This window comes from Poecilia reticulata, chromosome 10 (assembly GCF_904066995.2).
Source record: "Poecilia reticulata chromosome 10, P_reticulata-male-v2, whole genome shotgun sequence".
NCBI classification, from domain to species: Eukaryota; Metazoa; Chordata; class Actinopteri; order Cyprinodontiformes; family Poeciliidae; genus Poecilia; species Poecilia reticulata.
The window spans coordinates 26,187,013-26,214,991 of record NC_088839.1 but is presented as its reverse complement, the minus strand read 5'-3'; the positions used below and the strand labels follow the sequence as shown (position 1 = coordinate 26,214,991).

The 27,979-nt window shown below is 39.4% G+C and overlaps 2 protein-coding genes across 14 annotated transcripts in view; both read left to right on the top strand.

The window, feature by feature from the left end:
- atp11c (ATPase phospholipid transporting 11C (ATP11C blood group)) overlaps positions 1 to 3,978 on the top strand; it is a 53,458-nt gene extending 49,480 nt beyond the window's left edge. For all 6 annotated transcript variants that reach the window (XM_008420745.3, XM_008420744.3, XM_008420741.3 and 3 more), the window contains one exon: positions 39 to 3,978. In XM_008420745.3, coding sequence (XP_008418967.1) covers positions 39 to 89 — 51 coding nt within the window. In that variant the 3' untranslated portion in view covers positions 90 to 3,978. The remainder of the gene's footprint in view (positions 1 to 38) is intronic.
- Positions 3,979 to 4,594: 616 nt separating this feature from the next.
- On the top strand, positions 4,595 to 27,732 carry mcf2a (MCF.2 cell line derived transforming sequence a). Of its 8 annotated transcripts, XR_534684.3 has the most exons (31): positions 4,600 to 5,162; positions 10,613 to 10,681; positions 10,768 to 10,882; positions 11,223 to 11,313; positions 12,714 to 12,833; positions 13,173 to 13,289; positions 13,431 to 13,580; positions 13,667 to 13,782; positions 13,860 to 13,986; positions 14,294 to 14,413; positions 15,049 to 15,240; positions 15,326 to 15,517; positions 15,598 to 15,769; positions 16,410 to 16,486; positions 16,914 to 16,999; positions 17,147 to 17,213; positions 17,321 to 17,436; positions 18,290 to 18,359; positions 18,447 to 18,539; positions 18,819 to 18,911; positions 19,060 to 19,185; positions 19,285 to 19,506; positions 20,967 to 21,059; positions 21,201 to 21,279; positions 21,724 to 21,787; positions 23,298 to 23,398; positions 23,580 to 23,682; positions 23,792 to 23,904; positions 24,949 to 25,061; positions 25,196 to 25,299; positions 25,387 to 27,732. XR_534684.3 is itself a non-coding variant. In XM_008420732.3 (30 exons), exons 1-30 carry the CDS (start codon positions 5,051 to 5,053, stop codon positions 25,425 to 25,427), a joined length of 3,339 nt encoding a protein of 1,112 aa, XP_008418954.1. In that variant the 5' UTR covers positions 4,651 to 5,050; the 3' UTR covers positions 25,428 to 27,732. The 8 variants fall into 8 exon arrangements, 7 of the variants coding, with proteins under 7 accessions (XP_008418956.1, XP_081467905.1, XP_008418954.1 ...); XM_008420732.3 differs by lacking the exon at positions 23,580 to 23,682 and having other exon boundaries at positions 4,651 to 5,162; positions 13,872 to 13,986; XM_008420731.3 differs by lacking the exon at positions 23,580 to 23,682 and having other exon boundaries at positions 4,651 to 5,162.
- Positions 27,733 to 27,979: the final 247 nt, after the last annotated feature.

Here is a 27,979-nt window from a genome sequence, read left to right as displayed (position 1 = left end):
GCACAAAGTAAAAGTCTGCTGTCTTGTGTTGTTTCCAGATCGCTGCTGTCACACCACTTTCCTACAAGCACCTGAAGGAGCGCGAGTAAGAGGCAGCCTGGACACGGCACTGAAATCCTCCTCGTTTTGATTTTCTTTCATAGTGAAAGCAACTTCAAAGGGTGGAGAAATATTAAAAGATGAAACAAGAGATCAAGATGAAGAGGATGAAAAAAATCATAGAAATTTAAAGACTTGGGAGAAGTTGAAATCGTTTTTGAAGTCTTTTAACTTCTGTTCCTTTTTTTTTTTTCCTTGTTTTTGCCCAGTCACGTTGCCCAGCGCATGCCTGCAGAGCAGTGCTCTTCTATATTTTATAAAAATAACTCCAATGATGGGCATGAGTTTTCTTCCTTTTACTTTTTTGATATTTGCTTACAAATAAACGCTGCCTTGCCAGTAGCTAAGTACAACTACTTTGAACCATTAAGCAGTTGTAATATCCACTCCAAGAATGGTACATCTGCATGAAGGCTAAGGAAAAAAAAACAAAAAAACACTTCTCTGATATTTAGTCACTGTGTTTTCAAATCTTTTTATTTAAACTTAATCGCTGCACTTGTATTTTTGCAATATTTTTTCCTTTTCTTTAATTATTTTAATATTTAATTAAATATTCACACCTTCCAATCCAAATCATTCCAGGTAAAACATTACTAAATGTGATATCAGTGCAGCTGAAAGCAGCACACAGACTGTTAGTGTAGTTTTAGCTTATTTCTTTGATTTTTGTGGATAAAGAGGATATCTGTTTCAAATGATAATTTATAAGAAAGGTCAAATATTATTACTCAGCCCAAAAAGTGTGTCTGTGTGAGATTGAGCAATAGATTTAAGACTCAAAGCACGCTCCGGCTATGAAACGTTACTTGGTGCGTGAGCTGAAATCTTCCAGCCTCAAAGATAAGTTAATGGGTTCCAGTAGGAGATAAGAAAATTAATATATGTGCTGTAATGTGCATAGCTTAGACATGCATGTTAACATCTGCTCAAAGCCAAAATGATGAACGTAGTGCAATCAGGTTGGGCCTTTATGGTGACAGGCCTGTGTGCATATCGTGTGGTTGCGTTGTACAGAAGTGCGTACATGTGTTGGATGAGAATAGCCACCAATGCCTGCGTGTAAAGAAGCGCAGGTGTACTTGAACTTTGTTGATTCAGGTCAGTTTGACATTTTCTGCACTATTAGGGAAACTGGTGTCTTTGTTATGAATCTGGTCATGTTAGCTATAATCAAACCACATGCATACGGTATCTGTTAGATAAGAAAACGTCACACAGCCAATAATCATCTGTACACAACAATAAGATATTTATAATCATTGGTGTTTATATTTTGTCTCCTCAGATGAGTTTAGGTTTGAAAGTGTTTGAGCAGACTCGGCACAGCTTAAAGTCACTGTGAGGTGCTGAGAGCGTGAACTGCTCACATTTCCTCCTTTAACTTTTAATCTGTAGTTCTTTACACATTCCATCCAAACATAACATGATTTCAGACACTTTGATACTCTTTTTCTAATATCTTTTACTTTCTCTCGTTATCATATTAAATCTACTTGCCATATTTATTATTATTAAGTGTAATTTTACTCACTGAGGTTATATTTTTATTACATGTATCTTTTTATTATTCAGAGAATGTTAAGCTTTGTACCAGTGGAGCTCATGTGTTGTTGTCCGGCTCTAACTCGAGACAACGTCAGTCCCATTCAGCAGGCTGTGTTGTGTCTAAAGACCAGGCAGCCCCTTCCCAATACGATCCCCAAATCAATATCCGCTTCTGTTTATTTTCCTATGTGAAGTGCAGTCCTGGCCAAAGGTCTACATACGCTCACTTAATGTGATGTTAATTTGAAGCTTTATAGATGGTGGTGGGAGTTATATCGAGTATTTTGAATTATATTGAATATATATGGATATTTTATGGCACTACTGTGATATCCATAAGCATTATGATTAAAATAAAACACCACTTACTTAAAAAGTTTCATTTATAACTCTAGAATGCACATTTAATATATTTTTTTTAATTAATTTCTTTATATTCATAGATTCTCTCTTGGAACAAACAGTGGAGAAAATGACAAAAAACATCATGTCATCAGTTTTCTTTAGTTTTTCATTTAAGATAAATCACCGATAAAAATCATAATTTTCATCAAAAGAAATGCTTCAATATAAATGCCCACAGCTGTTTATAAAGTGAATTTATGTGACTTGTTTTTCATCCAGAATGGAGGGATGCTAACGCATGTATGGTCATTTTCAAGAAACAAAAATTTGGTGCGCAAATTTAACTTTTTCATACAACTTAAAATGTATTCAAACATCCTCACTACTGTGTGTATTCTATCAAGTCCCACCTAAATGATATTCTCTTTGTATTCATCAAAGAGAATATAATTTAGCCACTTGGATATTCAGCCACGTGCATTTCATTAAAATCCATTGGGTTCCCATCACATGTCCTTTAAGGTTAGTTCTTAGGTTTTCGATGGGTCTGAGGTGAGGCTCATTCAGGATGTTTGTAGTTAACCTTCCAGGACTAGTTTTGATGCGTTTGGGGTCAATTCAAGACAAATGTTTTGCTGATCATGTTACACATCACATAACATAACATTAACAAGACGAATCTGTTACTTTTATGTTACTTTTACTTTATGTTTATGCATATTGTTGCACATGTATTTATATGTTTACTCATTAGTTTCCTTTACCCTGTTAAGAGTGCAACATGCATTTTTTTTTCTATTTATATGGCTAAAAATAAATCAGTAATTGAAATAAGAGGAGAGTGCAAGGAAATGAGGAATAGCAGCAGAGACTATGCTAAAAAACAAAAAAAGGGATAAAATAATAATAGAATTATACTACCAATGGCTAAGAAGCTTTTAAACCTGAGAAATCAATTGTCAAGCCTGGTGGTGGCAGCATCATGCTGTGGGATTGTTCCACTGCCAGTATTACTGGTTGGAATCATGAAGGAAGGAGAACGCGGCTAAATGTTTCTCCCCAAATCGACAGCTTTCAGCTTTGTTCGAACTGAACACTCTTGCAGAACAATCCCAAACAACAAACATCAAAACTGGTTTTGGAAATGACTAAACAGGATTCTGGAATATTTAATCATATTCAAAATGCTTGAAATGTGCTGTCTGTACCAGAAAATCAACCAATTTAAATGAGCTCGTCCAGTTCTGATTTGATAAACGTTCACATCCAATTCAAAAAACACCAGAAGGCTGTAAAAACAGCTAAAACACATTTATCCAGATATTAGTGGGGCTCTGTAGATACTTCTGGCAATATTGATTAAAAATTTGCCCTTCAAAGCCCAAAGTTATTAACGCTCTTGCAGATGAAGTGTGTATGTAAACCTTTAACCAGGACTGTAGCACTTATGTAAAATTGATTATGATTTGTGTCCCAGCTCTTGTAACAGTCTTTGTGTGTTTTTCTTGTTTACATCTTTAGATTGTTACTCACTATAACAAGAGATTTAGAATGGAAAATCTTAAGCCGTCACTGAAAATACAGGAAGTAAAAGGTCACATTGGATGGGGCTGCCTGCTTTCACAAATGAGAAACCTTTAAATAACTTCAGAAATGCTATTTTCAGAGCTTAAATATGTTTGAATCTAATATTTTGCCTGTTAAAAATGAATGGATTGTATTTTTAATGCAACTTTTTTCCAGGCACTTTTTTAAAGAAAAAAAATGAAATAAGAAAAAAAGAAAAGCGAGAGAGTAAGAGGCTCAGTGGGCGTCTGTCTGTCTGTGGAGGTGGACACTTTCAGGCACCTCAGGCAGGGATTCCTTGCCGCCTCCGGCCTTTTGAGTCTCCAGCTTCACCACTCCGAACCTCCGAGCTGAATGTACCTCTTTGAAATATCAAAAATAATGAAGATTTTCTGTAATAAAGCTGAAAGTTTTAAAGAAGTAGCCTTCTTTTGTGATTTATTATGGTAGAAGGTGTGTCAGCAGTTTGTGTCTGGTGCCAAGATGTGTGTGCGTGTGTGTGTGTGTGTGTGTGTGTATAGCCACCCTCAGCAGATGCTGTGCAGTAATGAGATGGCGGAGAGGCTAAGCTGGATCAGCTGAGTGGCCGCCGTAAGAGGTCGGCGTGCCGCTGCTCCGTGTGTGGCCTCAAAGGAAGAAAACCTCCAGCCTGATCTCAGATTTCCAAACCTCTGTCTTTCTCTTCAGTGTGCATAAAGCTGCTGAGCGCCGATCCATTTAGACGAGTTGTGGGCTGAGCAGTGGGCAGTTCAGCTGAGAAAGGCTCTCTGTAACAGTATGTACACAATGACACCCTTTCTTATTTGTTCTGCGGTTTTGAATGTGATTTCTGTATTAAAGCCTGTGTTTCACATGGGGCCCAACTTGCTGGCAGAGGGAGAGAAAGATGTTTATTTTCAACAGTCCATCTGTTCTGTTCGACGTGCATTTATTATATAATAAAACGGGAGACTAACCGATGAATATGTTAGGCGGCCGTCCTGAACAGTGAGGCCTGCATAGAGAGAGCATGAAGAAGTGTGAGGGGAAAGTAGGGAGGGAGCTGGCAGCCGGTCAGGAGCGGACTCTTGAGCTTTGCTCGGTGCAGAGCTGACGCACTAATGCTCCGGGAGGGGAGGGGAAGAGAGCGGACAGGCAGCCGTGGCCAGATGGAGCTCTGTTTGTTTTGAAGCAGCTAACTGCTGCTGAGAGCAGGACACACTGTCGACTGGTGTGTATCAACCAGAGGAGAACAAGACATCATCACACCCAGTCGGGGCTGCGACCCGTCAACGAGCTGCTGCTGCTGCTGTGTGTGTTTGTGATGTAGTCGTGTGTTTCGGCGTGGAGGCTGCAGCTTCAAGGTCGACGACCTTTCAGGGAACGTCATGGATCTCTCGTTGTAGCACGTAAAGGTGTCGGTAAAACTTGTGTTATGGAAGGCCGGACCAGCAAGAAGACGATGTGATGGAAGCGGTTGTCCCAGCCTGATTCTGTGACGGAAGCGGAGGGAATGGGCCCAGCCTCGCTGCAGGAGGAGAGGGACCTGGCCAAAGAGTCTGCGGAGATGGAGTGCTACCGCTGCCTCCTGCAGGCCGGCTCCCAGCTGGAGAGCACCCTGCAGCGTAAGTTATTGATGCTGACCGACCTTAGGAATTATATCGGGCTTCTCAGCGCAGTCCTTTATGAATCCCGTCCTCTTCTTCACAATTTACCGAAAAGAGACGCGCTGCAACACATCTCCGCTTACTTTAACCCCAAGTTCCAACAGACGGTAACTGGAGATGTGCAGCTTCACTATTATTGATGTTCTAGTTCCTGTAGCTTTGCTTCAGCAGTGGAGCAGCGCAGGGATTATGTGAGCTATTTTCAGCCACCCCAGATGGATGCATTTTCAATCTATGGGAAGGATTTGTAGCCGGAATCAACATATTGTATAGATCACTGTTAGAGATTAATACGGCCCGTAGTTTTCATCAAATATTCATAAAAGTACGTATGGCCAAGTTGATGTTTATTGTTGGGGCACAAGGCCGTTGAGATTTACATCGGAAAATGAAGGGTAGACTGGAAAAGTGCAGGTTAGCTGTTTCACTTTTTGACATTTGCTGCTTGTTGAATCTGGCCTGGATTTGACAGCTGAAAGAGAAAATGCCTTTCTGAGAGTAATACTCTAACACTTCTCACTCACTATTCACCCTAATCTTCTTACAGAGTGTGTGTAGAACTGTCTCACATTTTGCACACTTTGATGTCACAGATCATCACACAAATTTGGACTATCAAAGGTAAATAGAGTGAATACATGATACAGTCTCTTTACTCTGACAAAATAAGCTGTCCAAACCAGAATCTGCCTTAGAATTAACCTCCTTGCGAAATCAATTAATTGTTTTTTTATTAATTAATTTATTTATTTTTTATTGGCAACAATCTCAATCAAGGATAATTGTCTTGCTGATTAACCTAAGTGAGCATTTTACTGAAGGATTATTTTTGTTGAGAGGATAATTTAAGATTAAATTGGTTAAAGCAAGTCTTCCTGGTTAAAAAGCAACAAATTATGTCAAAGCATCACATTAACGTCACTGTTTGGTTGTTCATGTTATCTCCTGGTTCAACAATCATGTTAGTTTTCACTGAACATTTTCCAAACAGTCTTGACGATCACAAAGATATTTTTTCTTGAGACGAGGTTTTGTTTAATTTTTAGTTAGCAGTGGTTTCCACCTTGAAACTTTTCCCACTGTTTCCATTTTTGCTCTATATATATGTCTTATTGTTACATCATTAATGTTGATGTTGCTGCAAGCCTCCTTTGCCTTAAATGTTTTAAACATTTTTCTAGGTTCTTTGTGGCTTCATGGATGAGTCGTCAACACGTTCTTCTGTTAGTTTTAGTCAGCTGGACATTTCTTGTAAGGTTCATGTTCCATGTTTTCTCCATTTGTGGATAATGACTCTGACTGTGGTTTGCTGGAAATTATAAAACACAAGAGTAAAATTCATTTCAGGAAAATCAATGCATTTTTCTATTTACAGTTGATGGGACAGACTGCTTGTAATAATGCAGGCATTGCTCTAAGAACAACTTAAATGACACTAGAGACAAAATCCTGCAGGAATTATTTTATTGCAGTGCTCTCAAACTCCAGTCCTGCAACTTTTTGATGTCTCTTCTTGAGCACACCTGGCTCATAGCTCAGTTAGACCTCTGTAGATGCTAGTGAGCAGTTTTACCATTTAATTCAAGCATGTAGGAGAGGGGCCACGTCTAAAAGTTGAAGTTTGAGAACCACTGTTTTATTGGATGCAGGACCATAAAAGAGAACATTTAAAGCATCGTCTCCACTTCACAGTGCTGTTCTGTACAGTTTCTTCTTCTGGCTTTTCTGATCTAAAACCAACCCAGCTTTCATGTATCCCAGTGGATGTTTTTTTTTTTTTCCTCCACTCTGGTTTCTACCAGAATCCTGCCACCAACCAATCTAATCCCTTAAGCATTTAAAGCTTCATTTAGCAAAAAACCTCATGACCTAAAAGCAGTATGAGGCTCGGCCTCAGCGTTTTATGAAAGTGTTTGTGTGACATCATGCTTCTTAGCCTGCCATGGATTAAGAGGTTCTGCTTTTTTTTTTTTGGTGTGTGTGAAATCAGAGCGGATGCAGCATTTCTGGGTTTGTGCTCTCTACATTCAACCAGACCCTCTTCACTGCACTGGATCTTCTTTTTCAATGTTTGGAAACAGGAGCACACAGAATGAAAATGTTGGCTCTCTTTTACTTTCTTCACTGATGAAAATTAAATTATTTTATTTTTTTTTATGTATGTTATGGATAAAAAGTGGAGTTATATAATGTAGAGTGCTTGTTACAGGTGCAGCATGTGATGAAGTAAATGTAGATGGTTATCGTTGTTTGGACAACAGAGATAAGCTTCCTGCCCTCAGCTTTGTAAGCACACTGAAGGTTTTGGTCTGAAGTAAATCACTGTTTCCATCCACACTGGAAAACTTTTCTTTTTTTCTATCCATGTAAGAACAGAAGAGCAAGCAGAGCTTTGGGCAGTGTGTCCTACAGCGTGCTGCGTGTCGGCTGAAGAGGTCATGTTCAAACATTTCCAATGTGAAAAAAAGCACACCCATGTTTGTTTTTAATAAAATGGAAAGGATTTGATATTCTTAAAAAATTTTAATACACCAAGTCATGCATACAATACAGTTTAGAAAATCTGAATATCCCAAAAAAGTTCAATACTTTTAATCACTCATTTCAGAAAGTGAAAGTTGTAAATTATAAAGAGTTATATAGTGAAATATTGCAAGCCTTTCTTTCAAGTAATTGTGATTATTACATGTTACAGAAGAGCTGGACCATAAATCAATAACAATGTAGATCACGATACACACGTTATCAATAGATAATACACCTGATAGAATAGTCAACAATTTCACTGAACTGCACAGCATTCTGGGTGATGTAGGCACATGAAGGACTTCAGCCGCTAAACCTGTAATGGCTAGCAAAGAAGGTTTGCAGCATCAATTAATTCACTTCCTGTTTGGTTACCTGGCAACAACCTGTTAACCTGGTGTAGCAGCAGTTTAGGGTTTTGCCACCATAACTGCTTAGAAATGAAGAACAATGAGATGGAAAGCTGTGGATAAAACAGGAACGGTCACACCACCAGTTTATTATTATGTCAGATATTTAAAATAAAACTCAAATAAATAATTATCGATATGAAATGATATGAAATGATATGAAATGCTATGAAATGCTATGAAATGCTATAGTATGCTTTTCAGCCATATTGTCCAGCCCTAGCTTATGGATTATTACTCTACTTACTGGTGGTTAGCATCAGAGTTTTGGCAGCTTCTCTCATCTGAACTGGTCATGCTTTATTTTATTTGGGGTTGTCTGAGTAAAGGGGAAAAAATAGAGCTATGCAGCAGAAATCACATCCCAGATTTCTATTATTAAGGAAAGTAAACAATGCATATTCTTTTTCCCTTTTTTACTAATATGCACTACTTGCACTCATGTAAAGCACTTTGAATTGCCTTGCTGCTGAAAATGTGTTTTATAAATAAAATTACCTTACTTATGAATACTTTAAAAGGCATTCTGTATAGGTAGGTTCCTGTGGTAGTAGCATGCAGCATCGCTGAAGTAGCACGAAGCAATCAATCATTAAAGGAGCTGCTAGTATTTCAGGGTCAAGAGCGAGTGTGGTGTTTCCATAAAATTGCAAAGTTTATAAACAGCACTGCGGTTTGCTGCATAGGGCATCCTTCATTTGATGGATACAGGAGCTCTGCACTTTAATTAGGCTGACTTCCCTCTTGAGGTCAGGAAAATGTGCTTACAAAGTTTCTACTTATCCGTTCCAGTTTATGCAAAAACTTAACCCTGCACTTCCTGAGGTGTTAGATATTGTCCTGCAGCGTAGATTGAATTAATAATAATCTTTAACATCGCTTTATGTCCGTTTAAAATCTTTCCCCATTCTGCTGTTGTCTTCCAGGACTGGATATTAATGATCACACGGCTATTCAAGTGTGACAGTAACTTTATCCTGAATGTGTGTGTCTGCACAGCATCCAGTTCTGCTGCTTTGGTCTGACTTGGCTCAACTTCTCTCTGTTACTGACACACATGAAATATTCAGCAGCTACTGGTGGAGCTTATTACTTGCACAGGATTACTGCAGTCGCCTCATGGAAAATAACACCTAGTTTGCTCCTATAATCGCTCTCCAGCCTTCCCCTCCTCTTTTTTCATCTATTTCTGCTCCTCTGCACTGATTAATTTTTTATGAGGAAATGATGACATTTGAGAGAATCATTGCACTCTGATCTGCTGCAGCTGAAGGCAACATGTTGTAAGACTCAAATAAACCAATACATCCACACTGTGTAATGCTGTCTCTGCTGCATTTCTCTTTACTTTGAGGATCAACCGGGATCTGCATTAGACGTTTGCTAACAGTGACATGACAATATTGTGCATCTGCTCTTTATCAGACTGAGCACTGCAGACAATAGCCTGGTATAAACTACAATGACTATCTCTCCACTACTGAGAGGAACATTAACTGAGTTAAGATGGCCATCTAAATGCTGCTTTATCCTAGAATAAGTTGCTGTAGAATGAATAAATTCTCTTAATGCAGGCAGGTAGCGGAGATCTTAAATGTCTACACAACCCTGGTAATTGTGATGTAAAGAAATTGACTACATGTTCAATAATTTATCAACTTTTTCTGCCTTCAAAGTGATATACATCCTGCATAATTAAACTGAGAAACACATTTATGGAGATCAAGTAAAAAATATATGAGGTTGGATAAATGTGCAGACCTTTAATGTAAGATCCTGAGAAATCAGTCCTTGATTCAGTTTTAGCATTCAGCAGTCAGATGTGCTGCTAGGATTTTTGTTGCATAATTTGCCCCTTTGAAGTCGTAGTTTAGAGGAACTCTTAAAAGTAAATAAAAATATCTTGCAGTTCCAAGTGCACATGACTTCATGAGAAAAATTAGACTGATTTAAACATCACATCCTGTTTAAACAAAGTATTTATCTTATACTTTCAGTGGGGAAGTTTCAGTCGGCAGCATTGGTGTTTTTGAGATCTGAATTAGAATAAGTTTTATTCACCGAGTTCAACCTTGACTGACTGGCAAAATGTCAAAAAGACAAAAGGCAATTTCCATTTCATCACTGGAACTGTGAAGTTTAAAAGATGGGAACTGAAGCATCGACAAGGTGATCCCCAGAGAGCTGTCGTCTGGAAACTACTGGCTCTGGAGAACAGACAGAAAATGAGTCAAAGAGGAGCCAAAAACATTTACTGTGAGAAATCTTTCAGGAGCAATCATTTAAAAACACTTTGAAAAATGACTCGGGTTTAATGGAAATAAAGTATAAAAGAAATTGTGTTGGTTTAAAACTTTTTCATTTAATTAAATACTGATTGGCTTGAGGAACACTTAAATTAATTCATAAATATTCCCACTTAGTATCATTGTGGTGCATCTCAAGTTTCCTCCTACTTGTGTCATGCTGTAGAGGTGACTGTCCCTTTGAGCCTGAAGGAAGTGGGAGGATATATAGAGAAACAAGTTGCATATCTGTCAGGTAAGTTCTTCTTCATGATTCAGTTACCTGTGCCACATGTTGTATGCATTATAAGAAATGATGCTTATGCTTCTGTTTTTCTGCAGGAGGGCGCGGGGAAGACTCAAGCGTCATCATCACCCTCCCAGAATGCTCAGCGTTCAGTGACATTCCAGAGGAAGCTTTAGCCAAAGTCTTTACCTACCTCACCCTCATCCCTCGGTGCGTCCTCCATCGTTTAGCTGCTCTTCCTCGCTGACTCTCTCCCTCTTTCTGCACTGCACCAAATCCTTGTATTCTGAGCACAGCAGGCGCCGCTGATCTGTAGCTCAGAGCCAAATGTCCTACTGATGCCCTTTTTGTCATAACCTCATCTCTCCGGAGATTAGGGAAGACTGTAAGGTCAGAGGCTTATTATCCTCTCCAAAGACTGTAATCCATTTAGATGAAGAACACGTAATTACATGAAATAGTATTATTTGAATTCATGTGTTTGTTTCTATTATAAGCCATAAATGTAATAACTGAAACTAATAACAAGGATGCATATTTTTGTTTGTAGAACAAGACAACCAGGAGTTAAATTTATCATCATCTTAGACCGAAGACTGGATACATGGGCCTCTATCAAAACCGCTCTGGCCAGGATAGCAGTAAGTTCCCTCTTTCTTTCACTCTTTCTCTTCATTTTTGTTTGTTTCTTTCACTCTTTCGATTCTTTCTTTCCTTCTCATCTTCTTTCACGCTGGGTCTTTCTCTCGTTGTCTGCTTTAACAGGTTCAATATTGGATATAAATTCACTGTGCAGTTGTGTATTACTTTTTAAAAATGAACAAAATGTGAGTCTGGAAAAGGTTTGAATTGAAACCGAACCCTGTATTGAGGAGTTGCTGTCCATGGTCCTGACGCAGATCTTTGTTAGGTCAAGTTGTCCTCCTCTCATTTATGCGTATTAATGTTAAACTTGCTTGATTTGGGTGAAGCATTGTTTTCATGGGGATCCTATTCGTGCCGTCTGTTCGGAGAGTCCCCTCTGCGTATCGCTGCAAACGCATGAATAAGCAAAAACTGTGCGATGACGCGGGGAGAAAGGATGAGGAGGAAGCCGGGCGGGCGGAGGAAATGTTGCAGAGATGCGCTGCCGCCCTCCATCGCAGAGGCGCAGGGCGGCAGCAGAGCTCCGGCTGTTGCCAGGCGGTCGGGGGAAGGAGCCGCACATCTTACCTTGGCACCGATTTCCAGCGGTCAGCCGGGAAATTATATTGACTAGAGATGGCTTCCGACACCATGACTGATTGCTTTTTTCACCGAGGGATGCCAAAGGTCCGGAGGAGCCCGGTAACCAGCGCCTTCTGTATTCTGGTTCTTGGTGTGAAGAGTTCGGGGTTAAGTTTTTAGACGGGCAGGGTGTATGCGGCAGCGGCGCAGACTGTAGCACTGCGGTGCAGCGGGAGCTTCTGCTTAGTCATGCAGCCGGCTGTCTGCACATCCTGCACAAAACCGATGATAGATTACATTTTTATCTCCACATAAGGACATAAAAATGCGTCGGGCTAAAGGAATCTAAGAAGTTGCAAGTTGCTAAAACGAAGATAAAGCATTGCGTAATGGCCGCACGGTCAAATGTTGCTGCATGAGTTGACTTAAAAAAAAAACCTTGAATTTACTTTGGGCTCACTTGATTTACTATAGGTTCAGTGCGGTAGGCGGATGCTGCTGTCTTCATTAGACCTCATTGTGTCTGAATGCCGTCTCGGGGTCAAGCAATGACCTCAACCAACCTAAGGTTGAAATGGTGTTTTAAAAAAAAGGTGGGAACTGAACTTTAAATCCAGATCAAATGCAACTGCTAAAGCAACAAAGTCTCATACATTGCAGTATAAAAAGTAAAAACAAAAGTGCATAATGGAGTACAGTGCATCTGAGGAAGTCGATGAAAATATCAGGAGTGATGCCTTCATGAAAGGAACAATGAGTTTGGTTATTGGTAACATGATGTCCACCAAAGGCAAAACTGTGTGATTATCTTCGGTTCTTCTTTCCTCTCATCAAGGCCTCCTTTCCTGGGAACCTCCACCTGGTCTTGGTGCTCCGACCCACCAGCTTCTTCCACCGTACTGTAACAGATATTGGTTTCCGCTTCAGCCAGGATGACTTCATGCTCAAGATGCCAGTAAGGCAGCTACTCTTCAGTTACCAAATTTGTCTCACTTCATGACAAGGTACACCTCATTATTGTTACAAACCGGAGCTCCATAAGTCAAATGTTTCCTGGTAAACTCATTTCAGTTTCAACATTTGTTTTTATCACGCTATACCATGCTGTCTTGGGATCTTTCCCAGATTTTTGGTAGTTCAAAGTGAAAAAATGTTTCATATTATGCATCACATTGGATAAACAGGACATAAATCTAATTTTTGACCAGAACAATGTTTTTGAACGATTGAAGACTTAAAAAGTCGTGTGAAAGCAGGTCTTTTTGTGAGCTCTCAGGTTTGTCTTAATGTTTAGGTGGTGATGCTGAGTTCTGTCACAGACCTGCTGCGCTACATTGATGAAAACCAGCTGACATCAGAGTTTGGAGGCACTTTGGACTACTGTCACAGTGACTGGATTGTTTTACGGACGGTAAAAGGATTCACTAACAAGCTGGAGGCCAACATTAAATTATAACAATTAACAGTTTTATTAAGTCATCACAGGAATTTTCGTCTAAAAATGTCTCAGAGAATTTAACATACTTTTCTGTTTGCTTTTCACTATTGAAAGGCCATTGAAAGTTTTGCCGTGACGGTGAAAGACATCGCTCAGATGCTGCAGGGCTTTGGCACCGAGCTGGCAGAGGCAGAGCTGCCGGACGAGGGGAAAGCCATCGAGCAGCTCCTGGAGACACACACAGAAAAGTACAAAAAGCTCAAGGTAAGGCTGCGTGCAAGGTGCATTTACTCACATTACCAAATCTGATCTCGACCTGCATTTTTTTATGCACATTTTTTCTCTGGAAGGACGCAATAAGGTCAGTTTCAAAGGAGGGTCGCCATCTTCTGTCCAACTTGGAAACAACTGGGAACGATGATGATTCCCAGTGGGATGTGAAGCTGGACTGGGAGACAGTACAGAGGTAAATGGTGTCTTTAATGTTGCCTGCATCCATATAATATGTTTATTCACTACACCTCTGCTACAATGGACTGACAGTTCCTCTTTTAGGCTTCTTGCACAGCTCAGAGACATGGAGTCGGCCTTTGACGGCTTCTTTGAGAAGCATCATCTGAAACTACATCAGTACCTTCAGCTGCTCAGATACGAGCAAAGCTTTCAGGAGGTGATGTTGTTACGTCATTTTCACTGTTAGAGCGCTGGAGGGAAATCTGTGTGCTATTCTTAAGGCTGTCATTTGATAAAAATAAGCAAAAAACGAATTCTGTGAAGTATGCAAAACAATAAAAAGGGAAATTATATCTTAAGTTGCCTTTTATTGTAAGCTGACACTTTAGGTCTTTGCAAATCAGTCATTTCTAAAGTTTTAAACAGGCAGGAGTAACAGACGTGCTTTAAGATAGGTGTTAAAACAAACCAGGGTTAATGCCTAATGTTTAATGTTTGCATGTCTGATGTATCTGTTTGTTTAGATGGAAATGTGTCTTGAACATCTCATGCATCAGGAGAGAGAATTGTCCGTAAATGTGAACACTCTGGCTCAAACAGAGCAGCTTCTGAAAAGACTCGACGACATGGAAACTAATGCACAGGTCAGTATTTCTCAGTGTTAAAGTCTGATCTCCAGTTTCTCACTCCACATGTTTAATGTGTTTTTTCACCAAATAAGTATAGATTATTTTGATTTTATATCTTAATATTTCATATCATCAAGTTTTGCATTTTTACTTCACTTGATGTTATGTAGTTTTAGGATTAATTTAAGAACATGTGTTATTAAATTTATTTCCTTATTTGGCCTGTAAGGTTTGGTGAAGCTGCATTTCCTGGTGGATTTTCAGTCGTTTCATAATCTTCACTTGGTGAAACGTCCAAAGCTTAGAATATTATTTTATATTTCAGACTTTTCCACACTTTTACACTTTCCCTGTCTGCTGTGCTCTTTAGTCGTCATGATCTCCAGATCATGATGCTGCCGTCACAGATGGCGTAATTTGATGTTCAGTTTAACTTCCTACCATGGCGATTTGCTTTGTGTAGGCCACAAAGTTGGTATTTGATTGGACCGCATGTTACTTTGGAGTTTCAGAGAAAAGAAGGTCGAATGCAAACACACGCCACACTCTTCAGATTTCTATATGAAAAAAAACCCTTCTTGCGCCACTTTCATTTGGTCTATGAAATAAAATCTGGATAAAATATGTCTTTTTCCTTTTGCCTCTACCAGGAAGTGATGTCTCGAGCCCAGATCATCATCCTCCACGGACACCAGCTGTCAGCGGGTCACCACTACGCCATGGGGCTCATCATGCAGCGCTGCAATGAGCTCCGCCACCACTGTGACACACTCTCTGCTGCGCTGAAGTCCAAGCACTCTTTTCTGTTGCAAACACACCAACTGCTGCTTTGTCTTGGGCAGGTATTAAAAAAATACACCTTTTACTTTTTAAACGCATGAAGACTTGGCAGAAATCGCAAAGCATCTTTCTGCTCTTTGCCTCCAGGCCCAGACTTGGTGTGACGATGGAGCGTATTTGTTAGCAAACCAACTAGTAGACAAGTCCCAGTCCAAGGAGGGCGCCCAGATGTCTCTCAGGGAAATTGAGAAGTTCCTGGAGGGGGCGCCGTCTATGCTGAGCTCAGGTCATGATATTCTGGCTATTGAATACGAGGCTGTCATCACGCCTCAGCTACAGGTTAGCTACAAGTCATCATCCAAAAAGCCTAATCACCATTTTCTCCGCTTCATCTTTGGTTTCTTTTGTCTCCTTGTCAGACTCAGATTGGGAATGTTTTTGAAAAGCATGCAGCGGTACAGCAGATGATCCAGAACCGACAAGCTTCTTTGAGGAAGCTGGCTGACAGACATGTGCGGCCGATCCAGCTGGTGGCCCCCAGACCCGAGAACCAACCTCGCGCCAAGTCACCGCTCTTCTCCCCTAAACACGGTATAAGACCATGTTTTATTAGAAAACACACAGACACATAATATAGAACTGATCCTCACTGGCAGGTAACCAGACCGGCATGCGACTCTTGTAACCTCCTCAATGTTTTTGTAGATTCGACGTAGTGTCCAATCCACCTCCTATCACAGCGACAGCAGTTTTTCTCCCATGGTTAGATTATCACTTCACAGGTTCTCTCCACGGTCTGCCTGAATGGCCTGGGGGGGTTTTGCACCACCAGCCCTACAAGTGAGCTAGAAAAAGGACAGATGTTATCATCAGTCAGTCCAGAGGGAAACAAGTGACCGCTCAATAGCTTCCATGTAACCTTTCATTGTTTATGAGCTTAAATAACTTTTTGTCTCATCCTGTTCCTCTAGAGAGGCTGAACAAAGCAAACATACAGTAGAGCCAAAAGTTAGCAATTACCTTTTACTGCAAGAACATCTTTAGATATTTTCATTTTTGGGGAAGATACACTGTTGATCTGTTTCTTTTTTACCAGCTCAGGAATCCATTTGAGTCTGCTGCATTCACACTTATTGTCTTATGTGCTGGAGTTTTAAATAGGTTCTCTTCTCAGTTTGACTCCTATTAACACCATTATTAAGCTAATGAGTCGTCATTGTGGGTTTTACAGGTGATGGCTTGAAGTTCACGTTTGACATTTCACTTCCTGGCAAGAAATCATCCCGGAAAAGTCCAAATCCCAGAAAAGTGAGAAAACTTTGTTCCTTCATTTTTACTCCTGCTTAGAACGACTAAATTGTATATTAACTGTCGGTTTAATCTAATGATTAGTCATTGTGATGTTTTCCTTAAAAGGATAGTTCAGGAGTTGTGAGGTGAGTTTTTGTTAAAGGGTATTAGCAGTTAATATCAGGAGGTAAGATCTCCGGGCATTTTTTTTATGTTAAATTCAGATTAAATCCAGACCCAGAGGCTGAAGCCAACAGATAGTCCAACAGGGGCTTTGGCTTAAAGTGGACTTTTACTGCATTAAAACAACTGAATCTAAATTTATGCTAAAAAAGATTCCACTGCAAGAATGATGTTGACTGCCTGTAACGTTTGAACCTCACTCCAGCCATCCCTTTAATATCAGACAGTAAATTCAGTGCTGACCTTTCTCCGGCCTTTTCAGATCGAGGTGATTCATGACTACCAGGAGAGTCGGAGCTGCGTCTCGTACAGTCTGGATGGAGACGACAGCCCGGATTTCTTAAAGCGGTAAGAAGGAGAAATCCGTCCATCCATCCGTCTGTCTTTCTGTCCTCAGCACTGCTTTTGATGTTTAGTCTATGATTCTCTTTGCTTTGTGCTAACGATGCCCTCTGGCTGCCTTTCTCTGTCTTCCTGCGTTTGTTTGTGTCTCAGACATGTAATGAGGGAACTGATAGAGACTGAGAGGATCTATGTGGAGGAGCTGCTGTCAGTGCTGCTGGTAGGAATCAGTTCAAAGAGGCTCACAGTTGGATTTTACCTCATGATATTTGTTTTTGTCACCTATATTTGTTCCCTGAACACACGCTGCTGCTCTTAAAAATGCAGGGTTACAGAGCTGAAATGGATAACCCAGCTCTGTCGGGGCTTCTGCCGCCAACACTACGCAGCAAGAAAGACATTCTCTTTGGAAACATGCCTGAGATCTACAACTTTCACAGCAGGTGTGTTTTATTAACGAGTCCCAAAGCAGAGCAACACTGGTGCTGTGTCACATTACTAAATGATTCAGCAAGGTTTTAACACCTACTGCACATTTAGTAAAGCTTCCTGTCTTAATTAAATAGATAAATACAAAAATACAAATATCATGGCTATTATAATGAAATTGTCCATACTTGTCAGTTCCAGTGAAAAACAACGTTTTTTTATAAATGCAGCTTTAATTTCACTTCAATCTTAATATCTAGATTTATTAAGAGTAATTTTGCTTATCGCTACCATCTGAGTTGGAATATTAGTTAAAAGTTTTAAACTTATCAAAATAATTTTCTGTACCAGTTATTGATTTTTGTCATTGCGGCCAAAAAAAACATATTAAAAGATCAATAAGTACAATATCTATTTGAAATTGTTGTTTCAGAGTTTCTAAACTTTAATCTTTTGTTGAATATCGGTTAAATCATGTATGTACCTGTTAAACATACAACACATGCAACACAACATACCTTTGGCCAGAGTGTTAAAAAATACTTATTAATAAATAAGGTAAATACAATAGGAAAAAAATTACAAATTAAGTAACACAAACAGGTTAAGCTAAAAGCAAAATTACCACATTATAAAATCAGCAGAATTAAATTAACATTAACGAGACGACAACTTACTGTTCAAGCTTCATCGTGAATAAAGTATCCAAAAGGTTCATTCATGACTGCTGTGGTTGAAGTGGAGATGTATCAGTTTCTGCTATTATTCTATATCTGAAGGCGAAGTTACAGGATATAATTCATATTTGTTTAATTTGCTTTGTCTTGAGAATAAATGTGCTGCTTTTTTATCTTTCTGATAATTCAGAGTTTTCTTACAAGACCTTGAAGGATGTCTGGAGGCTCCTGAAACTGTCGGAGCTTGTTTTCTCCAGCGGGTGAGATTATTAATACTTATTTTAAAAAATATTTTATTATTTTTCTCCTTTTTTATTTAAAAGTGTATTTTTTTTCTCGATCTTCAGAAGGAAAGCTTCCAGATGTATGAGATGTACTGTCAGAATAAGCCACGTTCTGAAGCGCTTTGGAGACAATTCTCAGACTGTGCCTTTTTTCAGGTAAGTTGTTTTACTCTTTTGTTGTCTGGAGAAACTTTAAATATTTAAAAATTGCTATAAAATGTCTGTATTAAATGAAAACAACTAATAGTAAATAGTAAAGTAATAAAAAAAAAGAACATCAAAGAAATATTTCAGAAAATATTTGAGTAGTTGTTGCATAGTCTGTGTTTAACAAATGCAAATAATTTAAATAAATGTGATTTCAATAAATGTGATTAACTCAGTAAGTTAAAACCAGAGCTGTGTCTCATCATCATGTTTATCTTCCACATGCAGGAGTGTCAGAAGAAGCTGGAGCACAAACTGGGCCTGGATTCCTACCTGCTCAAACCGGTTCAGCGCCTCACAAAATACCAGCTGCTGCTCAAGGTTGGAAATTCATGAGCTGCTTTATTCATTAAACATACAATTTCCAATTCCAATAAAAAAATTAATCTAATTTAAATATCTTAGTTTTAATATTTTATGTGATTTTATGTGCGTCTTCTCCAACATGTCTGCATGTTTATACTCTCAGGAGCTGCTGAAGTACAGCCCGGATTGTGAAGGCACTTCTGAACTGCAGGGGGCGCTGACAGCCATGCTGGATCTGCTCAAGTCAGTCAACGACTCCATGCATCAGATTGCCATTACAGGATACGAGGTTAAGATATGATTTTTCTTCTCCTGTCGTAATTTCTGCGTTGTATTTAATTCTGTGTTTTATTTACAAAAACCTGGAATCCTTCCCTCTCCACCTCAGGGGGAGATCTGCGAGCTGGGCCGTGTGCTGATGCAGGGCTCTTTCAGCGTGTGGATCAGCCACAAGAGAGGCCCCACACGCATGAAGGAGTTGGCTCGCTTCAAGCCAATGCAGAGACACTTCTTCCTGTATGAGAGGGCTCTGCTTTTGTGTAAACGCAGAGAGGATCACGGAGACGGCAGCGACAAGACGCCTTCCTACAGCTTCAAGCACTGTCTGAAGGTTGGTGTGTGCGCTGCAGGCTGCTTAGGATCGGAGTGTTTGGCTGTGATTCACCAGTCTTGATTGATGTGTTCCCATCAATCATCACAATCATGAGGGAATTCTTACAAGGAGAAGCCAAACACATTTAACCTCTGAATGCTGTTATTTTCTAAAACTCTCCTCCATCATAATCTATTAATTCATGGATGATGCAACGCCTTGTGTTCGCACCTCTTCAGTTTGTCAAAATCAAACTTCATTGTGTTTAATTGTGGATTTTGTGTGATTTAACACAAAGTAGGCCATAACTGTAAAATGGAAGAAACATTTTTACAAAAATAAATCGTAGACAAAAAGTGAACCTATGTGGAAAATTTTTAAGGCTTTTGAAAGTTTAACTACGTATCTTTGAAGTTAAATAAAAATAAATCAGCAGACAGCGCACAATAATTTATTAGCGTTAGAACATCACAAACACCACGATCCAGCTTCTTAATTTGAAAAGTTTATATATATATATATATATGCTTGACTCTTCAAAATAAAAGCAACACTGCACGGGAAAAGATATAGCCTATATATATATATATATATATATATATATATATATATATATATATATATATATATATATATATATATATATATATATATATAAATGCATTGAGTCTCCAGAGTCAATAGCCTGTGGAACTAGTTCTCTCAGCTTACTCTAAACAAACTCTCAACAAAGTTTATGAAAATTTACTAGTTAAGTTACAGCTAAAGGCAGATGGCTGTATTTTATTTAGGTGGATCAGAGTAAAGCGGCTGAATGCAGATCCATGAGAAGTGTTGAAGACACAGAGAGCCTTAATGTTTGATGCTTAAATAACTAACCAACATTTACTGCATCTGAGGGAATTCGCAAAATTCCTATTGCGTAAAATTATGTTGCAGATAAATGTGCAGTCCTCCCAAGTACAGGTTAATCCTGGACGTTGTCTTTCTAGATTAACAGACTGCCACACGTTTCAGACATTGTTTTATGAAGAATCTTAAATCTATGGATTATTTTCTTTATATTTTCCACTTTTCCACTTTGTGTCTGGCTCTCATAAAATCCTCCAAACATTCATTTCCCTTCACTAATAACATACAGATGAAGGGAAGCTGTTTGCAGATGACTCAGATCAAAGTGGTGTCTGTCTTGGTGTCTTCAACATGGAGCCGCCCTCCTGGCCACCGAGCAGGATGTCTTCCTTTGACACACTTTTTTTTTTTTTTCATCTGTTGATGTGCAGAGAGTCACATCTGGTGTATTATTCTCACCAACCGCAGATCCTTGATTTATTATTGAGGATGTGGGAAGGAAGCGCTGTGCGACTGAAAGAGCAGGAGTTTCTGGGTTGAAACGGGACAGACGTGCTGCGTGGTGTGACTCTGAGGCGTTGTTTGTGTTACTTGTCCTAAACCTCCTGGTGTCTGTCTTCGGGCAGATGACTGCTGTGGGGATCACAGAGAATGTCAAAGGCGACGTGAAGAAGTTTGAGATCTGGTACAGCGGCAGGGAGGAGGTTTATGTGGTCCAGGTAAGAGGTTTGATTGTGTTAAGTGATTGATTTTCAGGCGACATCTGCATTTTAAGCACCAAAATGTTACAAAATAATGAGAATCGTCAAATAATCTGAATATATTTGTACATAAAATGGGAATGGTTTTAAATTTTTCAGGCTCCCACAGTGGAGGTAAAGATGGCCTGGCTCAATGAACTCCGTCGAATTTTGACCAACCAACAGAAGCTGCTTAGAGGTTCGTCAACAACCTGGTGTATTAAAATGTAGAAAAGGATAGAATATCCTTTGTTGACCCACAGTGGGGATATGCAGGTGTACCAGCAGCATGGTAAATGTAAATTGAAGCATGCATATTCAAACTAAGGTAAGAAATATAAAAGTATGAATAAGAAGCAAAATAAAGGCAAAAAAACCTTTATTTTGACGGTTATGCTAAAACAAGATTTTAGATGTGTTTTCATATTTTCTTAAAAATACAATAAATTTGGCCTTTAAAGACACTAATTAATTTCCTATGCACATACACATGTTAACGAAATGTTTAAAATCATAAAATTAGAGCTCGGATTTTTCTGCCGACACATTCCTTTCTTTCTTGAAATAGCATCTTTGAAGTCTTTTTTTAGAAAAAGCTCTGTGCGTGTCTCCTCACACCCAGCTGCTCCTCTCCTTCTCCTAGACGAAGCGTATCAACACGGCCCAGTGGCCGAACACATGCAGCTCTCTCCTTCGCTCACTGAGAGGTCAGTTACTTTTCCAAGCTGTTATTGTGGCAGGAGCGTGAATGTGGGTTGTATGAGCATAAAAATATACAACCATTTTCAAAGCACAAAGGCACCTCCGTGCAAGACTATTTGCTTTGTCATATGAGATCGAAGTTTTAGTGAATGTGATTTCTTTTTCATGTTGCCATGGGGACTTTATGCGAGCAGGCAAAGGCCCGTCTCTGTTCATGTTCACTGCTGTGTAGTTGCCTATCCCCACTCCTTCACATCCCCCCCCTGCAGGGGCATGCGGCCGTCCAGAGGGGCCCCCAGGGGCTGTCTGCCGGGGCTGGACTTTGTCTCTCTGTCAGCTGATGTGTTTGTGTGCCTGCGGTCCCGGAGCCCCCGTCCCTGGAGCCCCAGGCAACGGCCCCGGCCGCGCCCCCGCTGCTCCCAGCGCTACTGACCTGCCGTAACGCTCAGTGGTAAACTCTGCCTGGCTCGCCTCATCATGGCATGAGGACAGGAAACCCTTCGCTGCTGTGTTTTTGCACTACTAAACATTTTCTGCTCCCCCTTACTTTCCTACGGCCTCCATTGTGGTTTATAACTCATTCCACTTTGCAGCATCCTCCATGGCTTTGTCGCTTTGTATCAAAAACTCCCAAACTTTTTTAGATTTTAGAACTGCTGTTTTGCATGCTATGCAAAATATGAAGTTTTAGTTTAATTTTATTAGTGTTTTGTATTATTTCATCAAGATTGGACTCGTTTTTTTTAGGTAAGAGCTTTCCAAATTTAGGCAGGGAGATTGTTCTTCACTGCAAAACACAAAATCCTTCCAACTAGTTTCTTTTGCAAATATCTTAGTACACTTGAAATAAGACAAAACTAACTTGAAAGTAACTTTTCAGCAAAATATAGGAGCTTCTTTTAAGTCCCTAACTCCTTTTTATTGATGAAAACGTACTGGTTCCACTGGTAGATTGTTACACTTATAACTAGATATTTTTCCACTGTAAGTTAAATAATCTGCTGGTAGAACTAGAACTTTCCATCGACATTAACGACTTAAAACAAGCTCCTATTTCTTGCTGAAATGTTAGATTTATCTTATTTCAAATGCACTAAGATATTTTTGCTATAAACTAAATAATACTTGGTAAGTTTTTTTTGTTTGTTTTTGCAGTGTTGATCGATTGATTTATTAACCAAGTAGTTAATAAAGAAGACAATCAATTTCGTAAATTTGGATTCTTATAAATCGAGACCAGATCTCAGCTGTTGTGAACACGTGACTCCTGAGGGATCACTCCGTTAAAGTTCTGTCAATTTTGCTTCCTGCGTTGAACTGGCAGGCTTACAAATGGCTGCCTGGGCTCTGTGTAACCTGGCTGGTGCATATTTGGTTGTGGCTGTGTGAAAAACATGAGGGCAGAGCTGTAATTGACAATTATCTGTTATAAAGCTAACTCCTGAGGAAGACATTTATCCTGAGCATGACTGTGATGTAAAACTGTTGTTTTTTTTTATTTGTTTGTTTTCACAGCAAACAGCAGAGGGCGTCAGTGAGCTCAGAGGACACTGAGTCGGGGAGGAGCAGCCCAGAGGCCCAGTCTCACTCCCCTAAACACCAGCCGAACCGTCGGAGTGAGTAAAATGCCTCTGCTGCAACATTCATGTTTTATAATCAAGTAGATACTTAGTAACAAAATCATGGAAATCAATTTTAGGGGAGCTGATGCCCAACATATTTGCTTTGCACACTGCTGCAGCGCTGATTTGCCCCGCCGCCATAAACTAATTTAGATATTTGACTTTTCATCCCCAGCAGTTCAGGTGTACTTTGACCTGAAGAACCAGGTACATCGAGGACTTTGTGGGAAAAAGCTACTGAGATTAGCTTTTGATTCTACATTCGTTTTAATGTCCCAGTAAGTTTTAATGTCAACATAGTTACTAAGTATCTACATGGTGCTGGTTATCGTGCACTGCAGGAACAAAAGGCTTTTTGAGAAGCTTTAGCAGAACGTCTGTCTCCAGGTTGGCCCGGAGCTCATCACTCGGTAGACATATGCGAGGGTCTGGAGGAGTGGCCTGGAGATCAGGACGCCTTCCTCCCACCTGAGACGGAGGAGAAAAAAATGGTCAAACTGGTAAGGGAACAAAACAAAAAAAAAACAGTAGATTCCTGTTTACATTGTCTTGCAAAGGTATTTGCTCCCCTGATGTGATAGACAAATGCAATATAGCATATACATGATGCATGGTTTTTAAAGTTCTTTTACAATCAGCATTTTTAAAAGTCATGTGCATTTGAACCACTTTTTGCAGCAATGTATGGTATCGCATCTGGAGATTTAGAGATCTTCCCATTCTTCGTTGCAAGACAATTTAAGTTCATTCAGGCTGCAAGTAGGATTAGGATTTGGACTTTGGCTAGGCTACTCTAATGAATGTCATGCATTTGCTCTGGATGCCATGCAGTAGTACAGGAATCTGCAAACTTTATATCCTAAAGTGCCATTTCCACTCTCTGGTCAGCCAAATTAATTTGTTTAGCACCACAAATGTCAAAAATCCTAGAGCAGGATTTTAGATAAATGTCTGCTCTAGAAAATTTGCTGTCATTCTTTTAAAAAACAAAATTTTATCTGTATTTCTTCTGATTTAATTGAAAGATGAACAGAAAATTTAGCAAAAAGAGGACAGACCTTTTTTTTTCTTTGGGATGGAAAATGATGCAAAAGGCACATAGATTCCACATAATTTCAATTTTCAGTATAAATCTGTTTAACTAAAAGTATACTGGTACTTTTAGTGTCATTCTCTGCAGAAATTTGATGCAAATATTGCAGGAAAAACCAACAATCACATTTCACCATGGAGATGTGTTCAGGGAGATGTGCTTCACTTTTTCACCAAACAAAACAAATAATTTTCAAAACTGACAACCCCAGCACCAGATGTTTTCTTTATTCACTAAATAATTTAACAAACTACTTTTATCTCTATTTTTAAAATAACAGCTTTTTTGTAGCCAGATTTATAGAGTGCACAACTAAAAGTTATCCAGTCAACATCTGAACTGTGAATCTGTGCTGCATGTCCCGTTACCATGTGTCTCTTGTATGTTTTGAAACCATACAGTTTTCTGCTTTTTTTGTGTGTGTCACTAACTTTTTAAAAATCTGATTTAGACTCCAGGCAAGTACAGAGCTGTGGCTGACTGTCCCCAAAACGGACCAGGCAGCATCATCATCAAACGCGGAGATGTCATCCATCTACAATGTGAAGACAACAGGGGGCGCTGGTGAGCCTCACTGGAATGTTCAATAAACGAGGCTCAAAAAGCCTCTAAAAACAATGAAACTACACAAAATGCGCTGTATGTTCATTCATCCTATTTCTCAAAACAATTCCCCCATTCATCATGGTGGTGGAAAGGCTTGTGAAAAATCTGAGTCGGCAGCAGGAGGGCTTCATAGCAGCTGCCAGCCTGCAGCTCATTATAGGAAGCAGCAGCCACGAGCGCTCTCCCAGACTGGGAGGTAAAGAAACGTTATCTTCTTTGCTGAGTCATGGTTACCGTTTTATTTTGATTTCTTCTTTACAAAACCTGCGCTTTATTCTTGCAGACCGCGGGAACCTAAAGGTGAGAAAGCTGAGCTCCCCATAGAGAACACAGAACAGAGGATGAATCTCATGCTGGATGATGAGCAGAGGTGGAGCAGACTGAGTCATCGCTGTCTCACAGCTGAGGCTGCCAATATCTCCTCTCCTCTTAGAGGCTGCTTCCTTCAGCACACTTCACTTCTTTAAAAGAAGAGGCAGAATCAAGTGAGCCGATTTCCTCCCTCGGTTTTTATTTTCGACCTCCTGAACAGACGTTTTCTGCTCATAAGGATCAGAGTAGATATCACCTCAAAGCCACAGGAGAAGTTAAAGCCCTACTGGACAATCAACGGTTGACCTGGCTCACGTTCTTCCCACTTTTTGATGGGTGATGATAACTCTTGTTGTTCCGGCGCTTCCTCTGCAACATATGCAGTCAGCATGTGAGTTTGCCACTGCAGCAGTGTCTCATGTGACAAACTGTGGACTCAGTGTTTCCCAGTAAATACTTGAGGTTGGCTCTAGGAGCTTGTCTTTCTGCTTTGTTTCAAAAGGATGAAAGCCAGGATTTAATCCTTAAACTGTTTTACAAATTGCATCCTTTTTTAAAAAAACTTTTAATGAATTTCATGTTCATGTCTGTGTAAAATATTATTTTTTCCTCATGTCGCCACTCTTCTGTACAGTTAAGAGTTTAAATGCCAAAACGTGCCATGCCTTATTGCCTTTTTATTCCTGCTCTTTTAAAGTCTTTCTATGTACTTTTTCTTGGTTCTATCTGACCTCACAAGACATCATCAGGCACTTTAAAAAGGTGGCTTTGTTATGTTTCAAGGCCATTTATCATCATTGCTGCATTTAGGCTTGTAGCTCATGATAGATATTATTCTCTCAAATTGAGAACTATGAAAGTAAAGCAAAAACGAAATAAGAATGCAGTTAAAAGTTGCTGAAGATGGATGATGCTATGGTTTAATGCCAAAGGCAGGTGCCACTGCATGACCCAGTGACCACCCAAAGGGAAAGTGGAGAGAGTAATGTGAGTTCATGAAGTCAAGATCTGTTTGCCGATTTGTAAAGTTACGAGGAGGAAATAGAATGACATGTTGTCTGGGAGTTTGTAACTTGGAGACTTAGCAAACCTTAGCAAAACGTATCGAAGTAGAAATGCTTCCAGATATTTTAAACTGCTTTTTGGTTTTCATAAAAGTGTGTTTTAAATGTACTTATCCCATTTGAAAACCAATGTAAAAGCTCACTGTGATTTATTTTTTTATTCTTTCAACATTTTTAGGTATTCCAGCCATAAACTTTGTTGATCTTTGGCCTTTAACTCCAAATCCACCTGCTCTCTACTGAATGTGCTCTTTGCTTGCTGCTTTACCTCTTTCACTGTGTTTCCGTTATTCTTGCTGTGTTTCTTTGTTTACCCCTAAGTGTCTGAGGGATTGGGAATGCAGGGGATACATTACCCCCCTGCATGGACGCCAGCAGTTGGCACTTGAAGGAGGATATTGTAAGACACTGATTAACACGATAGAGACCAGAGGTAACGTGTTCCTTGGATTTACTGAAGATTTCCTGAGAGGTGACTGTCATTCACAGCACAGACGAGAAGGATGGAGAGAAAACGATGCTGCGCTCAATCAACAGAAGAAAAATGAATCCTCTCTCAGCATTATAGCTCAGTAACTCTTTCCTTCCCCGTTAAAAGGGATCCCTTAGAACCAACATGAAATTTATATGCTTTGTGTTGAACACTTAATTAAATATTGATTACAGACTTATACGATTTATCACATCAAATTGAGTGGCTGCGATAGGCTGTTGTTGAAATGGGAACGGGTCCAGAAAGTGGCAGTGACTGCTGCACACCTCGCACCTCCTCAAGAGGTAATTTCTTTATTTTCCTGTCATATTGTGAAGTATCTGTTCATTCCTAAGGAAATCACACCTCCATATGTTTAAAGAAGCTATGCATAACTATTTAGACATTTAGTTAAAGTGATGGGACAATATCAAGATGGTTTTCCTTTTTTTTTCATCCAAAATGCTGCACAATTTGCACAGATGTCGCTACAGAAGGCAAAAAAGTTGCTTGAATCCTGCTGAGCCATGTAACATACGCTTGTTGCTGAACATTTTGTTTTTATACTGAAAATGCATGGCAGTTGGACATTTTATTTAATTTTGTTTTTTAAAATGTCTTTGGTTCTTTTAAAAGTAATCTAATAATATTAACATATACACTGCAATAACAGTTTTTAGGGTAGCCGAATTTCATTGTTAACACAGTGGATGTAAACTAACATGTCTGTCTTCTTGTTCAGAAAAACATGTAAATAAATCTATCCTGGATATTTTTTAAATTGTTTGGAAAGTATCTGAAGCTTTGGCCTTGAAAGGTTTGTTTTCTTTCAGCTGGCTGCTGGCTTCTGCTTGATGCTCTTGCTGCTTTACTATTGTATAAAGAATATATTTAGCTATCACAGTTTATTTATTCTTAAACTTACTCATGTTTTTGTCCTTATAGATGTTTAGAGAACTGTAGAAAAAAAACACTTTGGGGCCCCAAAGTGGTTGATTGGGACAGACAGAAAAAAAAAAAAAAAACTT

Bases quoted from the DNA above. Each gene is read 5' to 3' on its own strand.
- mcf2a (XM_008420731.3), top strand. From the start codon at position 5,051: ATGGGCCCAGCCTCGCTGCAGGAGGAGAGGGACCTGGCCAAAGAGTCT. The intron at 17,437-18,289 runs GTGTGTTTTATT...CTGATAATTCAG, and splicing joins ATCTACAACTTTCACAGCAG to AGTTTTCTTACAAGACCTTG. The intron at 18,912-19,059 runs GTTGGAAATTCA...TTATACTCTCAG, and splicing joins AATACCAGCTGCTGCTCAAG to GAGCTGCTGAAGTACAGCCC.